At 40.3% G+C, this 17,061-nt stretch overlaps 1 protein-coding gene across 1 annotated transcript; it reads left to right on the top strand.

The window, feature by feature from the left end:
* The first annotated feature begins 13,399 nt into the window (after window positions 1-13,399).
* LOC146971394 (uncharacterized) lies at window positions 13,400-16,442 on the top strand. Its single transcript, XM_085803221.1, has 4 exons — window positions 13,400-13,649; window positions 13,778-13,933; window positions 14,405-14,497; window positions 15,953-16,442. The coding sequence occupies exons 1-4, from the start codon at window positions 13,548-13,550 to the stop codon at window positions 16,259-16,261; spliced, it is 660 nt and encodes a 219-aa protein (XP_085659347.1). The 5' UTR covers window positions 13,400-13,547; the 3' UTR covers window positions 16,262-16,442.
* The last annotated feature ends 619 nt before the right edge of the window (window positions 16,443-17,061 follow it).

Below are 17,061 nucleotides of genomic sequence, written 5' to 3'. Positions count from 1 at the left end.
CTGTGTAAAGAAACTGTCCGTCCTGGCATGGTAAAAGAAAGACTTTCCGTCTTTTAACTCCTGGTTCACTATGCTGATGGACACCCTCCACTTTGACAGAATCTGATATTCTTGAGGACAGTTTGGAATATTTGACAGGATTTGGGGACCAATGATCTCCTTTTTGAAAGAGATGGAGGATTAAAAATACACTGAACCATACATTCCACTACTGCTAGGCAGCATATATATATATAGATATATATCCTATATTCTGTTTAAACTTTATTTTGCTCTGTCTTTAGATGATACTATAATATAAAAAGGGTACTGACTGCTAATTCACATTTCACAATAAAAAATGTTTGAGAAGAAAATCCAAGAGAGAGACTTTTAAGATACTTCCTAAAGCAAAGCTCCAGAACGTTGTTCAGGGTGGAGTTTGTGGATTTCTTTTTTTTAACCTTTATTTAACCAGGCAGAACCATTAAAGGGATAGTTCACTCAAAATTGAAATTTCACTCATTATCTACTCACCCTCATGTCGACTCAGGGCTGGGAGAAGTTTCAGAGTCCCCCGTGGCTTCTCTGAGTTACAGCGGGGCTCGGCGCAGCACTGCATGTCCATGTGACGGTTGCAAAAGGATACCACTTTTCTTCGTAACAAAAAGACACACCAAAAAACATCCAAATACCCCCTGCTGCTCGTATGTAATGTCCGTCTTGTATTGAAGCCCCGAAATGCAATCATGCGTAAGATTTGGAGGGACCAGGAAGAGGAGCTTCTGCTACAAACAAGCTTGAATTAGACTTATTTAATTTTTTTTCGGAACAATTTCACATTTCGGGGCTTCAATACAAGATGGACATTACATACGAGCAGCATGGAGGTATTTGGATGTTTTTTGGTGTGTCTTTTTATTACGAAGACAGTTGGTATCCATTTGCAACCGTTATATGGACATGCACTGCTACGCCGAGACCCCCTGTAACTCAGAGAAGCCACGGAGGACTCTGAAACTTCTCCCAGCCCTTAGTCGACATGAGGGTGAGTAGATATAGCCTCGTAAACCAGCCTCTCGCGGAAGTGCATTTCATTTCATTCCGAGGGAGAGTCTGGCCTCATCCCCATTCTAAGCGTTTGGACTGAAACCCTCAGAAGGCCGAGCCAATCAGCGTCGCCCACTGTGATTGACACAGCACGTTGGCCAATCAGGGACCGACTGGTGCAAAGCCCCGTCACTACACCAACTTGCTGATTGGCTGAATGGGGTTGTCTGTCAACGCTACTACCAAAGATATTAAACCGTCTTTGCTACTACTCCCGCCCTGCTGCCGCCCACCCCAAACACGAAGAGCAGGGATGAGGCCAGACTCTCCCGAGAAATGAAATGAAATGCATTTCCGCGAGAGGCTGGTTTACGAGGCTAGAGTAGATAATGAGTGCAATTTGAATTTTGGGTGAACTATTCTTTTAAGAACGAATTCTTATTCACAATGACGGAATGACAAGAGGCACAAGCTTCTTGAGGGAAATTGAGGGATAATAGTGATGGTTGACTTTCTATTTTCCTTTCCTATGGTTAACTTTTTTCAACCATCATTTAAACAACAGTCTCAGCCATTTTACTGTACCAGGAAAACTCTTAACAAGCTCCTCATAATCCCTACTCTTTTCTCTGATGCCATTCATCCTGTGTGTCCGTTCACTGACTTAATTCACTGACTGCTGTAAAGGCTAAAGAACCTGCACCCATTCAACTCAATTAAACTTTTCTTTTGAGAGGTTATCAGACAGTAAATGTGGATGTGGTCTACCTATTAGTGGCTCCTGCTTGTTTGTAAGAAATAAGTCACACACATTCTCACATGTTCAGAATGTGTCGACGCAGCAGGGGAATTACAATTTGCTGAGTGCTGCCACTAAGATTTTTTCATAGTGCATGCCTGTGAACAGCGCTCGTTCAGCACTCCGTATTTGCAGCTGCTATCACTTTGGTTTGGAGCGTTCCTGTGAGATTTACCACTTGCTGATGGAAGATGATGAAATCAGGCTTCACATCTTTGGAATGAAAAACCCCTCTTTTGTTCACGTTTGATCACCATCTGAAATCAGAGTGAATCGGACACTTTCATGTCCCGTTGAGGGGAGACACTACAGGTGAATAGGGTAAAAAAAAATTAAATAACAGATATCACCATGAAACTTCCCAAGTTTATCACTTACATTAAGATAAATATTTTTTGTATTACAAGTTTTGTCAAATATAATGTTTAGATATGTAAATGAGGCAATTTGCTTACATCTCCAGAACCCAAAATCTGAACAATGGATAAAGCCCCTTTCAAAATTCTTGTTTTATTTTGTTGACATATTAGAGTCAGAAGTTTTTTACAGAGGGGATTTTGGATATCTCTTGTTATCACTCTGTAAATGAGAAAAATACTGTCACCAGCCCTAAAAAAAAAATCAAATTTCACCATGTTTCTAGGAATAAAATGTTGAATAAAGCAGGTTGTGAATGATTTATCAACAATCCCCTCTGTGAAAACCTTCAGAATATAGACAGGAATCAGGTTTGGTGTCTGTAAATGCTGCTGAAGTGGAGATTTTGGGCCCAGAGTCTGAGGGAAAACTAATTTTGAGAAAACGGCCTTTAAAGACTTGGACTGTAAAATTACATAGATTGTTAATGTAAATACTTTTATGATTGGTTGTGGATACGGAGGAGATGACCATTTTTGGAGCCTATTGTTCAGGAGAGAGAGAGCTTTACAATGATACCTGACATGACATGGGTCAGACAACAGGCACAGCTCAGTATGTCACAGTAGCTGTTAACTTTAGGAGAAATCTACTGAGGAAAGAGACAAAATGAAATAAAATAAACACATCATTGTGGATTTTCTACCATTTCTTTTGACTTTTCTGAGAGAATACATGTTAAGGAAGAAAAATAGCCTAAAATCCCAAAATTGATCAGTGCATGAAAAAACTGTGTTTTTGCCTGTAGTGTCTCATGGTCCATGTTCACTACTGTACTGTGTTTACCTGCATGAACCTGCAGCACTCCCACCTCCACATCAAACCAGGAGTCAGGACGGACTGTGGAAGCCCGTAGCTGTGTCAGCCTCACTGTTGGAGGTTGGATGTAGCAGGCGGGGGAACATTATCGTTTTACAGAAATGTATTGATTTATGGAGTTCATAATCCACCATGGCACAGAGGGGGGAGATGTAGCTCATTCCAGCTTTCTGAGACTTACACTTTAATGAAGTCATTTATCTCTGATCTAAAGCTCTCCTATCTTCCCATCCATCCATCCACACACACACACACACACATGCATGACCAGCAGCCTTTCTTCCCTCTGTTTAACAGGATGAGTCAGGACTATTTCAATTTTAAGCACAGTTGACCCCATGCTTTTTGATTTCTGCTATTAGTTTCCTCTTCCAACTAATTTTGTATTTACAATATCGCAACACAGTCTTTCACCTTTTGGCTCAAGCATTTGCAGCTCCACGCACAATTTACTATAGGACATACGTTTTCAACTTTTTAATAGATAGCACAGTTTATTGTTGCACAGTGTATCTATTATCATTTGCCATTACAAGCAATAAATCCATCTCACACAGAAAGAGATTCCACCATGAAGTCACACACTCGTGTTCACATGGGGCTGGGTGAGGATACAGCGTGAACGGGGCGCAGCGATTTATTTATCTGGGTTACCTCATCTTTTTACCATTTTCTTCATTACACACTTTGTGCTCTATCTGCTGCCCCAGGTACTCCCAGTCCAAGAAGCTTTTGTATGATAAAGAAAAGGATGCATTTGGTAAATCGCACTCACATATCTTGTAAACCTCTGGCACCCACTGTATCCTGCAAATAATGAATAATGCATGCTATTCTGAGCTCCCCATCTTGTTCGCGTATGACCTATAGCCAAAATGATTATGCAGATTTAAGGAAATAAATAAATAATCAAATGTTATAAATGGTAACCCGGGGCACAGAAGTCTACTGTGCATTTATCAGTCTGTTTGGGGACAGAATGAAGGCAACATTTCTTCCTGTTATTCAATGTTTTTTTTTTTTTCCTTTAGAGGAAGTGATTGGCCTGAATTAACACGCTAATGTGGTGGCTGTTGTTTGCACAGACATTTAAAATGTAATTATTTTCAGCCTAGCGGACCAGAGAAGGCAGCTGAGGCCTGCAGCACATGGATTAACTTGCCTCAATAAAGCTTCAGATGCAGTCCTGCAGTTCCAGTCCACACACACTCTGTATATGCACGGCTTAACATCTTAGTCTGCCACTGCAGCTACAGTTGGTTTTGTTTATTCTGAACTACGGGCCTACATAATTACACTCTTGTTAGGTTCAAATTGCCCAAATACAAACACACTAAGCTTGTAAACAAATATCACCTGAGCAAGAATTAATTGGACAGTACCATTATCTGATGTTCATACCATAAAGCTTTATTTATTTATTTATTTTCGCATTAACAATTGCTCAGATGGTGTGGCTCATGACAAATTACCACCAACTCTCTAATTCCTCTCTCCTCTCTTCAGTTGTTTAGCTTCACTGTGGCTTTTGCAAACTCCTAATCAAACATGTCATGTTTGTTTTGGCTGCATCTGCAGCTGTTGTATAGGTAAACAGAAAGTATAGGGGGAAAAATACAATATAAAGTATAGAAAAATGTAAAAATGAATGAATGGTATTTGTACCTTTAGGTTTCTCTGCTGCTAAATCTGTTTTTTCATTTTGCCAGAAGTGGGTGGTGATGTTTGACAAGAGACTGAGTTGTTTACAATGCAGGAGGTTGTATGTCCTCTGAGCAGTGCTTATAATGTAGGCAGACTGTCTGCCTACACAAATGAGGAGATGCTAGCTGGTTAGCATGCTAACTTCAGTTACTAAAGAAAGAAGAGATGTGATACTGACAAGAGTTAACACAGTCTGTCTCTCAACTTCTGGATACAGCTGTTGGTGAATAAAGGGTGGTGATGCTCAACTCTTGTTTCTTTTAAAGGGATAGTTCACCCAAAATATGTAATGTCCGTCTTGTATTGAAGCCCTGAAATGCAAAATTGTCCCGAAAAAAATTAAATAAGTCTATTTTTCAAGCTTATTTTGTAGCGGAAGCTCCTCTTCCCGGTTCGTCAAATTTGGACGAACTGGGAAGAGGAGCTTTCGCTACAAAACAAGCTTGTAAAATAGACTTATTTAATCTACATGTGATGTGAAAGGTCACTGACAGAGACAATACCTCATAATATTAAAAACCTTCCTCAGCTCAGCTCTATATGTGGCATTTTATCACCCTTCAGCTCTTTGTTGTGGTTTCAAGACCATTTATCATCACTCTAACACTGTCGACAGTCAGCAGTACTTTTTTTAATGGAATATTTAGGAATTAATATATTAAGTCCGTTACAGCCTCCACACCCTCCCCCACTCAGTCTCATTCTCTTTCCACATTCAGGTGGAGGATCCAGCACATTAAGTGTTGTTCCAAACCAATTATCCTTAAGTGGAACTGAATCATAAAACCTCCAAGACTGGATCTTTGCAGGCTGACTAATGACACTCCCTATTTCCAAATTATAAAATTTGCCTGAACTCAAACAGACATTTAATTTACAGCATTTGTTTGTTTGTTTTTTCTTTAATGCCTATATTGTATAATAAAATTAAAATGTGTCCTTTCACAGGCCTTTCCTTTCTCAGTTATCCATGAATTAAATAAATGCCATGTCATTGACCATACTTACATCTGTGATGCCAATGCTGTATGAATATTTATTTATTACAATATTCTTTTAGTAATAATGAATTTCCTGTTTGTACCAGAGAAAGGCAACAACATTCAGGAGTTTTACGCCACACTGTGTTAGACTGTGTTCCACTGTGGCAGGGTGCAGGCACAATTACTGAGTGTTATTTTTCACTTGAACAAGCAAATTAGTGGTGGTAGTAGTAGTAGTAGTAGTAGTAGTAGTTTATTCATTGTTTTACACAAAAATGTTTACAGTTGAGCATCAGTCACAGTCAGTCAACCTTTCATAATACCATCATTCGTGCAACTAGTTCATAAATGGATCGAAAAGGTGTAGGCTGAAGCTAGCTTATAAATGCCTACCCTTTAATTCAATATTTCAGTAAATCCATTAGAGCTCTTCATGGTTTCAGAGTCATAGAAAGAAACAGGTAGGGGAGAGCGGGGTAAGTAGTGCCAATTTTTACTTAAACTGCCTTTAAAGCAAGGGGATTATAATAATGCCCCCAACTAATATATGTACATATAGTTTAGGATGTTGTGCATCCATGGGAACAATCACTTTGAATCTTAAATCAACCGTTTCAGAAATATAGCTTTAGAAAAAAAAAAAAAATTCTGGCACAACTTGCCCCCGGTGCGGGGTAAGTTGTGCCATTAGAGAGAATACACTGGGGTAAATTGTGCCATTGATAATTGAAGTAAAACAGATCATTTTAATCTCACAAATGTTAATGCTATATAAAAGCAAGACATTCAATACAAAATTAAAGCCAGAAGCGGCGATGATCGGGCCCTCGCTTGTCCCCATGCAGTCGCGGAGGCCTGAGGCACACTGGGGGCTGTGGCGCAAAGAAACGCAATGTTTTCTTCGTCCACCAGGCTACGAGCACAACCAGACTGGGCAGGTGTGTTCAGGGGCGGTCCCTCATCACACATGTTAAGTTTCAAGCAAATCCGTGCCCACTGCCATGTTTCTCCTATACACAGACAGCACTGCCACTGGCACAACTTAACCCAGGCCCTTTGGCACAAATTACCCCAAGCCCAGCATTTTGAGAAAAAAGGATTCCCCAGCTGTTTTGAGCTGGCATCATGCTAACTGTATAGACTCATGGTGTAGCTTAATAAAGCACTAAAACATGTGTGAACTGTTTTCAAAGTTATCTATAATTGTTCAAACATGGCAATCAAAAAACCTTGATCGTAGAAATTTTACTTTGGAGGGCAAAAACTTGTTTTTTGAACATAAATGTGCTTTCCTCTCAAGCCATGTGTCTCCCTTCTTGATAGGATGAGTGAAATGGATGCCCCTTCAAAAATATGTGGTCACATGACCAACTTCTTCTATGGTTTTCTAGATAACAGGGGTGGAACTACTTGCCCCATGGCACAAATTACCCCACTCTCCCCTATCCAATAATTAACAAATGAAGCCAAATAAATAAAATAAATAAACAGTATTATAGTTGCAATCAGAGTCATAGAAAGAAAAAATAAAATAAATAAATAATTTAACAGCATTACAGTCGCAATCAACACCCGATTAATCAATCCTGTTTATAGCTTTCTATCATACTATGTTTTAATTTATTTTTGAATTGTGTTATGTTTTTGAATTGCGTTAGATCCTCTGTCAAGCTATTCCACAGTTTTACTCCCGCCACATACTGTACATCTGCTTTTTAATGTAGTATTTTTTCTTGGTTGTTTTAAGTTAAGTTTCCCTCTTAGCTCATATTATTAGCTCAAATCACAAAGTACAGTTAAAACATTCAGCATTAATGATAGTAACTAAGTAGTAAACAAGTAATTATGCAGAGTCTAGCTGTGTGTGTCCCACTACATTATTAGACACATGTTCAACCCATATTCCTTTGCAGCATCACAACAGAAACACAAGACACACCTGCTGCTAAAGGCAGGATCAGACTGCACAAATTCAGGCTGATTTTCACACCAGTTTGTCGTGGCTTCAGGCCCAATTATGAATGATGGGAATGACAAACGGACGTGTAGTGTAACATAACTGATGAACAGCGATTTTGCGTCTAGGACGCTGTACGACACCCTGACGGAAGTCTAGCAAGTTAGAACTTTTAGAATTTCTTCGCCTGGTCTGACATCTCCTACGACATGAACCTTGATGTCGACCAATAGGCAAGGCAATTTGTATAGCCCATTTTTACAAACAGTACTATGTCTCAAAAGGCTTTACACAGCATCATTACAACATCCCCTGCTCTTAGGCCTTAATATCCACTGAGGAAAATAAGACGACAGAGCGCTCTGACACATTGTTTACACACAGTGAAGCTTGCTTCATGTACGCAATGTAAGTTAATGGTGTACACATGCTTTAACATGTTCAAGTTCTCTCTGAAAGGCCAACAGTACTATCCTCTTCAGATCCAGGAATGGCTCCACCATCATTTTTTCTTCTTCATCTTAAGACGCTAGCATCACACACAGCACTACAGTAGCCATGATTGACCTCCCAGATAACTAAAATCTTAATTGTCTGTCAGTGGTTAAGTTTCACATCTCTGGTTGGTGTACGTTTTGCAGGTAGTAAAGTAATACGGAAAATGACACTATTTACCGCAAACAGTATTTAAATGAAGGTTTTGTGTGTTGTCACTGTTTTCTCCTTGGAGAATTTAGACAGACAGCTGCATGGCGGCAAGTGGATAATAAAAGTTGATGCAATTGAATTGAGGTATTTGTGGAATCAGACAAATAAATATATTGTTGAGCTACAGCAATGAAGAAACGTATGCGGTTGGTAAAACAAGAATAGAACAGATGAAATTGAGAGAAGATGACAATATAAGGTAGACAGAAGAAAAAAAACTGGTTGACCTTTGGCATCAGAAACTAAACTTCAAATCTATAATTGCATTTTTTGCACTTTTGAAGAAGTCCAAATTGTCTGAACCAAATCCTCAGAAGCGAAGAGCCATTAATTAAACCAGTCACTCTGTTTTTGAAACTATAAACAAGTTTCAGCACTTATTCATTATTCTCTTTATCTAATTCCCTTTATCTCCTCTTAGCAAAACTCTAAACATAGATTTTCTCATTAAAACACATTGCAAGTCCATGATGATGCAATCATGATGCCCAATGGTAAATACAGGTTGTAAAAGTTAAATAGTGCAGCTCAGGTGTGATTGCTTAACAGCCCACGGCTGTTCACACTTTTTGCTAATGAAGTGATGGAAATAATAATAATAATAATAAATTTTATTTCCTTTCTGTCACTCAAGGAGACTTCACATTAAAACAATAAAATCCACAAGAACAAGATTAAAAACAGGAATCGTGAGAGTGAATTGATATTCCTTATTACGGGTGGTGGTGAGTTCCAGAGACGAAAGCTCTGCTACCCGTGGTGGACAGGCAGAGGACAGTCAGGTGGATGGAGGAGGAGGAGGAGGAGGATCTGAGGGTGTGAGGGGGAGTGGAAACATGGAGAAGATTGGAAAGATATGGAGGGGCAAGGTTAAGGGTGGCCTTGAATGTCAGCAGAAGGATTTTGAAGTCTATGAGACTTGTCTGGGAGCCAGTGGAGCTGCTGCAGGACGGGAGCGGCGTGGTGGATGGAGGGGGTTCTGGGTAATGACACGGGCAGCTGAATTTCGGGCCAGTTGAAGCTTATGGAGGGACTTGTGAGTGAGACCGAAAAGGAGGGTGTCGCAGTAGTCCAGGCGAGAAGTGACGAGGCTGTGAACGAGGATAGCAGTGGTCTGTGTGTGTGTGTGTGTGTGTGGGGAGGGGGGACAATGATCTGAGAGGAAGAGGAAGGCCAGGAACAGTCACTTCAAAAAAAAACTGAGCTGTAATAGACCGTGTTGTTTTTATTTAAAGCAGAAGTAAGCGATCCGGTGGTTTTGGCTAACTTCTTGTCAGCCGATGGAGTTAGCAGTCCGCGCCCTTGGCTGCACACACAGAGAGGACCGCCCCTTTATGCCGTTCTCTCTCCTCATTGGATAAAGGTTGTAGGATACAAGGAAAGTTTTCTCCTCGGCTTACAGCAGAGCAGAGTGACTGACAGACCCGTGTTTCGGACCAAACATTCTAAGTGATTGCTTTCGGAAGATATAACTATTTAAGACTTATATTAACACAAACATTCCGCTTACTTCTGCTTTAAATGCTTCACTTACATAATAAATAAATAAAACTGTTGCTTCACATCATCCTACATTATTAGCAATTGCAATGAGGACATACAGTAAACATTTAAACAATTATCAAAACCTGACACTCAAGGAGCAAAACATTGTCCCAAATGTGCACCACTATATCAAATTAAATCAAAATCAAAGCCAACAGAGCAAAGGTAGACCTGGCACAATGGTCAGCCTCACACTTTTTGCAAAACACTAAAGTGAATCATGATGTTGCTTCCTTGCAATTCCTGACAAATAACCACATTTATAAGCCAAATCGTTCAGGTGTGCAAACACACGATTGCTTAAAGCAGAAGTAAGCGATCCGGTCGTTTTGGCTAATGCTGCACTGAAAAAAGTGAAACCACTGTGTCATTCCTTTAAAGTGTATTTTTAAATTTGTCTAATGAAAAAATATGCGTTCATGTTTAAACCTGATCATTTCAGTTTGCTTCAAAGCAAATGTCACTACCTGTGGACAAAATTAAAAAAAACACTTCTACTCAAATGGTATTTTCACTTCAAACCAAACGTTTTCCTGTCACGTGACCATGTGACGTCACGCCAAGCCGCTCTTTTCGACGTTGAAGTCCGCCATGTTTGTTTCCTCGCATCAAGTGCGGAGGGCAAGAGTGGACTGTCTGTCCTGTGTGGAAACTCGTTAAAACAAGGTAAGAATTCAAAACTGTGCTGTTTTAGTGCAACACGCGCTTTCCGTGTACATTTATGGTCAGTGGCAGAGTGAACAACTGACATTATCTTAAAGACTGGCTTTGAATTTTGTGCACTACGCACATGCTAGCTAAACGAGGTCGGTTGCAGAAACATTAGCAACAACTACGTAGTTCTTGTTGAGTCTTGTTGTGTTTAACAAGTGCGGAGTTAATGTTGTTAATATTATTGTGAAGTCGCGTTATGAAAGAATAAGCGTAAATTATTGTGATAAGGCTTGAATAGGTCAACTAGAAATGGGAGCCACGTCCCCCCCCCCCCCCCAGGTGGACTGCAGTCAGGTCCACACCACGCAGACACACGTAGTGCTGTATCTGCAGCCGAGTGAGAGGCGAAGACCGTGAAACTCCGCGGTATAGGGTAAGTTGTGATAATACTTGAACATGGTAAACTAGAAATGGGAGTGGGTCTACCCGGCCACGTTTTTTTTTTCCCCCCAAGTGGGCTGCACACACACTGCTGTCTCTGCAGCAGAGTGGGGCAAAGACGGTGAAACTCCGCGGTGGCGGTGAGTTAGAGGAATGTCAAGTAATTGTGATTTGCCATGGTCAATCTATACATTTTGTAGGTGTGTGAACGCAGGTAGCTTCAGTAGGAGGGGGGAGGGGGAGCGGAGAAAGAGTGTGATTTTGTGAGGGAGTTCATTGAAAGTTTACTGTTATGATGCCGTGTTCGGGGCTTCTTAATTAATTGCCGTCGTTGGTAAACAAACACACATGGCTTGGTGCTGCAACTGAATTTCACAGCTGTGAGATGATTGGCTGTTTGCTTGTCAGGGAGCATTCAGGGATGTGATTGGCTGTTTGAATGCTAGGCAGGGAGCACATGTGGGACTATTTGTTACATGATTGGCTGATAGGCAGTTTATGAATGGGACATATTTGAAGCCATATTTTTTCCCCCAAAAAATAAAATAGTGTGCAGAGTAAATAAATTGTAGACAATATTTGCATTCATTCAGTGTGACCCAGTATCAAAGGATCCACAAAAGAGGAAGGGTTTATAATTCCATTCTCTCATCTGTCAGTATAATCCAGTATAGTACAATACCAGAATGCCTAAGGTCTAATAAATTGGAGTCTGTAGTGACAATCATGGATAATACTAACTGTCCCAACAAAAAAGTAAATGTGAATTATTCCATTTCTGTTACAGGTTTGCTCCTGAAAAGTTTGCAGTTGGTAAGTCCGTAAATGAACAACTGTGGAAATTATTTTAATGGATGTTTAAGTGACATTAGTGTCATTGACATTTTTTTATTTGTTATATTTCACTAATTGCAAACAGAAATAACTTCAGTTTCATCAGACAATAACAATAAAAAAGGAAAACAATTTAATACAGTTTTAAATAATGTTTAAAACGGAAGTAAAAATGTTTAAATTAAAAGATTGATTGCAGCTGTGGCAAGAAATAAATCATAGTTTTTTGTGTCTCATTCATCCACACGAACTGTTATAAAAATGTATTGTGTTCATTAGCCCAGAGGCACCAATTTCAGACTGCATATAATCTGCACATGTCTGAATTTTCTCAACCATCTTTGGAGGTTACTGACATTTGACTGAATGTCCCGTTATTTTCAATGATTCATTTTCAATTATTCATTTTCAATTATAAATTGGATCTATGTTGTGGCCAATTATGTACTACAACTAATACTATTATTTTTATTCTTGTTTTTACTAGATACTTTTGGATGCCTGGTATCTGGAGCATTATCGGGCTTATGAGTGGGTCATATCCGCCACTACCCACCTAACAACTTCAGCTTGTTGGGGTGCGAACTGACTGATCCCTACCCTCTGGCTCACTACATGGTTGGTGGACGACACGTCATCTCTCTGAGGAGATACATATAAGGTTGTATATGAATATGTGTGTAGGTTTGGAAATTCTGAAAAATCACATACAGTTTGCCAAGAATGTCCCTATTTCTTTTTCTCGTTTTTACTAGATACCTTTGGGTGGACTGACACAATGGAGAGAAGGCCAGCTAAGCTGAGGGTTATCTTGAATCCTGATGACACCAGGAAGCTAATTCTGCCTGGTGGTATTCCAGAGACAGTGGAGGAACTCATCAATCAAGTGAGGAAAGTGTATGGATTAAATTGCAATGTTAGACTGCAGTACCAAGACAGAGACTTTGGAGATGCACTCGTGAACTTGACATCTACTGCTGAACTTGAAGATTTTGCAACTATCAAGGTCATTCCACTAACTGATGATGTCCAAACCATCCCTGTCTGTGATGATTTGGTGTCCACTGAAACTGATGACACAGAGCTCCTGTCCTCACCCTCAAGCTCTGTCTCTACAAGAACCCGGTTGTGGCCAAGGGAGTTTCCCATCCCAATATTCTCCTATGACACTGAGCTCCAGTTAGAGAAGGGAAATGCAGTGTACATCTCCTCCAAGACACCATTGACTCCAAGTCCAAAGACAATATCAGACATTCTGAGAAACGTAGCTGAAGAGATTTACAAGTACAAACCGTACCCAACAGATGCTGACTTTAGCGATGTAGCTGAAGCGCTAATTAAGAAGCATCCATGCCTCTGGGAACCCGGTTCATACAACGGTTGCTACGGATGGAAACAGAGGCTGAAGACAAAGATGGGCAACTACCGTACTCAGCTGAAGGGCATTGGATGTGCTGAATTACTTGCAAATTCGCTGAAATCCAAAGCTCCAGAGGATGCATTGCCTGCAAAAAAAGTCAAGAGACCTAGGAGAGGAGAAGCCAACCACATACCTGACATTCCAACTGGAGAGACCTCAGATATTTTGGAAGATGAAAGACTGTCACTTTTGACAGAAGTGAAGAAGCGAAACAATCGTGCAGTGATAAAGAACAAAATGGACAAGACCTTTTCACTGCGAAGACAGGAAATTGTGGCAAGGGAATCAGGAGTGGAGGAGGTGAAAGAGAGATGGCCTGCATTGTTTACAGTGGATGAGGTAATCTCCTATTATATGAAATCTGTGAAAAAAATTAGCCAAAGCAGTCACAAAGGATCTTACAGCACAGAGTTTTAATGCAGTATCTAATGTTATAACTTACATATGTGATATTTTATTTTATTAAGATCAATGCTGAATTCATGAGGATTACTACTGTTCCACTTCAACCACGATTCCTGGCCTCCTTGGACAAGCACCACAGCAAGCTGATTGAGATCATCAGGAACAAGGGAGGAGCTGTCAGGGAGAAGACCCGGGATGTGCTGAAAGTTCTTGATCTGGTGTGTACTTACTGTAATACTGCAAAACTCACCTTACATCACATAAATAGTAACATTGTAAATAGAACAATTGTGTTAATGTGTCATATTGTCATCATATTTGATTGTGGAGTTAGATTACATGTTGTAAGAAGCACAATATGCATCTCGACGTTTGCGCAAACTTGTTTGATTACTGGACAATGGGCTCTATGCACAGCCCCACCACTTCCTGAATTTAAGGCAGGTCCTTCATTTCCTGTTTTACATTATTGGACAAACTGAGTAATCCAGGTGTGTCTGACCATTGTGACTACTCAGACACACCTGGATTAATCAGTTTGTCCAATAATGTAAGACAGGAAATGAAGGACCTGCCTTAAATTCAGGAAGTGGTGGAGCTGTGCATAGAGCCCAAAGTTCCCATTGATGCATTTTCATGTTTGCATCTTCAATCAACAGCATGATTTTCCATTGTTTGCACTTACCTAGAGCCTTGATGTAAACCTAAGGAGAGAGTGTCTGCTGAAGTGCCTCATCCCTTACCTTGGGGAAGATGTACAAAAACTCATCAAGGAGTTTCTGGTAAGAAGTTTTGCATTTATTCACTTAAAGGACAATTCCAGGCGAATTCAACTCAGGGGTGTATTTTCATATCATTTTAGGTCTAAAAGAATGAATCTGAAGATTTTCAGTTTAATCGCTCCTGTTTTGTGGTAGTTGCGTCTGTCCGTGCATTGCCACGGCAGCAATGAATGGGAGTGGATGTAAGTTCTGCTGTTTAGCCTGTTTACAGCCCTCAAAGCCGCATTTTTTTTCCACAGACAGCGTCAGATGGCTACTCAAACATGCACCGAGAAGTTTATTTACTTCAACAAGCCGACATGTTTGTAAAAGTCGATCTAATTCCAAGTCTCCCGGAGTCTCGCGCGAGACCCAGTTGCCGTGCTCGGTGTGTTCAGGCGCAGTGGGAAAAGCTACCGTTTGTGTCATAAACACAGGAATATCAACTCTTTACTTGCTTCAAGTAAAAAAAACTTCTCGGCGCATCTTTGAGTAGCCACCTGACGCTGTCTGTGGAAAAAAATGTACACTTGAAGCAAGTAAAGAGTTGACATTCCTGTGTTTATGACACAAGCGGTAGCTCCTACTGCGCCTTAATACACCAGCACTGCAACTTCGGGCTCGCGCGAGACTCCGGGAGACTTTGAATTAGATCGACTTTTACAAACATGTCGTCTTGCTTGAAGTAAATAAACTTCTCGGTGCATGTTTGAGTAGCCATCTGATGCTGTCTGTGGAAAAAAATTGCGGCTTTGAGGGCTGTAAACAGGCTAAACAGCAGAACTTACATCCACTCCCATTCATTGCTGCCGTGGCGATGCACGGACAGACGCAACTACCGCAAAACAGGAGCGATTAAACTGAAAATCTTCAGATTCATTCTTTTAGACCTAAAATGATATGAAAATACACCCCAGAGTTGAATTCGCCTGGAATTGTCCTTTAAGCTTTAGACAATCCTAACTGAAGTATGTATCAACAAATATTAGTCAAAATGGTGAGCTATATGGTCTCACTTGCTGGTCAGCAAACAAGTACTCTCAAAGTGCACATCTGCTCCCCATGGAGCAATTAACAGATGAGTTGACTGACTAAACACACAAGCCATTCATCATAATCTCATAATCATAAAAACTATGCAATGATAACAAATATTTGTATCTATCACTGAAGAAATACAAGTATCGAATTTAATGAGATGCGACACAATAAACACAATGTAAGTACAACAGAAATGGTACTTGGTGCTCACCTGACACTAGTATCACAAGAGCACCCTTCCAAAGGAAAATATCTATAATTACAGGCAGAAACTATGGGTAACTGTCCGCTAAAAGTTTGTTACAGATGAGAGAAAAGGTCTTTTGGTCTTCTGCTGTATGATTAAATCACTCCCTGCTACACAAAGGGGAGACAGACTTGTGTGCATACATACAGAGTAGCTTTTTATACAATAAATGTCTTGTCTTTTGTCAGGTTGGTGAGGAGGATGACGCTGAAAGAGAGCTTCAACAGTGCACAATGGCTGTGTTTGTCATCAGAGAGGAGGAGGATCCATTACAGCCACCACGTGACGTAGGCATCATCATTGAAGGTGTGGAGGTGCTTAATGAACTGCCATCAGTTGCACATGGTTGTGCCCTCTTATTTGGCCTCATATATGCTCTAAACTTGAGCTATCCAGGTGAGCTCAAACACACTTTTGATGCACTGCAGAAAATATTCATGGAGATAGAGCCAAAGAAAATGACACGCAGAGTGTGCAGTCTCAGTGTCAAGCTCTAAATATGGGGTTGCTCAAAGAAAGACATTTGGATACAGGATGTTGATCTGTTTTAAGTGCTTGTATTCAAATACATCCCAGGATAATGTTAGGGGTCCTTATAAATAAGAGAAAAAACAGCTTTGATTCAAAACAGGCTTTCATTTCTGGTATTCTCTGTTAACAGAATTCTTTCTGTTGTATAAATATTGTGGTGCTGATATTAACATTGAAAAGGTGAATGATGCTAAATTCAGAATGATCAGCAAGAGCACTAGTAATGGTTCCTTTTTTTTTTTTTTCTTGAACTGCCATTGTTCATAATTGCATCCATAGCAACTGTGTGTATCCTTGGTTTATTTTTTTGTGACTTTCATTTATATTGGTTCAAAATAATGATATTCATACCTTTTCATCAAAGGATAGCAAAGATTTTATTAGATAGACTGTTAAACTCTATCTCTATTAAGTCTAAACTTAAAGCAGAAGTAAGTGGTCCGGTCGTTTTCGCTAATGCTGCGTTCCAGGCAGGCTTTTGAAATCGTAAATTACAGCTTCAAGTCACAACTTACGACTTTGTAGCGTTTCAGGCAACCCACTCGTGTTTTTCCGACCTGTTTTACCAGTGAAAGTCACTATAACGGCCACTCGTAACTTCCGACCGGTGAACTCGTACCAGATCGAACTGGTACCACTTCACGGTCGGAAAAATATGAGTTTCCTTGAACGCACCATAACAGTCCTCGTCCCTACGTCGCCACATTCACGGCGTTCCTTGGCTGCACACACAGCCCTGCATGCCGTTCTCTCTCCTCATTGGATA

Source organism: Trachurus japonicus, chromosome 16 (assembly GCF_045865225.1).
Source record: "Trachurus japonicus isolate A0001 chromosome 16, Traja_1.0".
Lineage (NCBI taxonomy): Eukaryota > Metazoa > Chordata > Actinopteri > Carangiformes > Carangidae > Trachurus > Trachurus japonicus.
The sequence above is the reverse complement of the archived record's forward strand: the minus strand, read 5'-3'. Positions and strand labels throughout refer to the sequence as shown.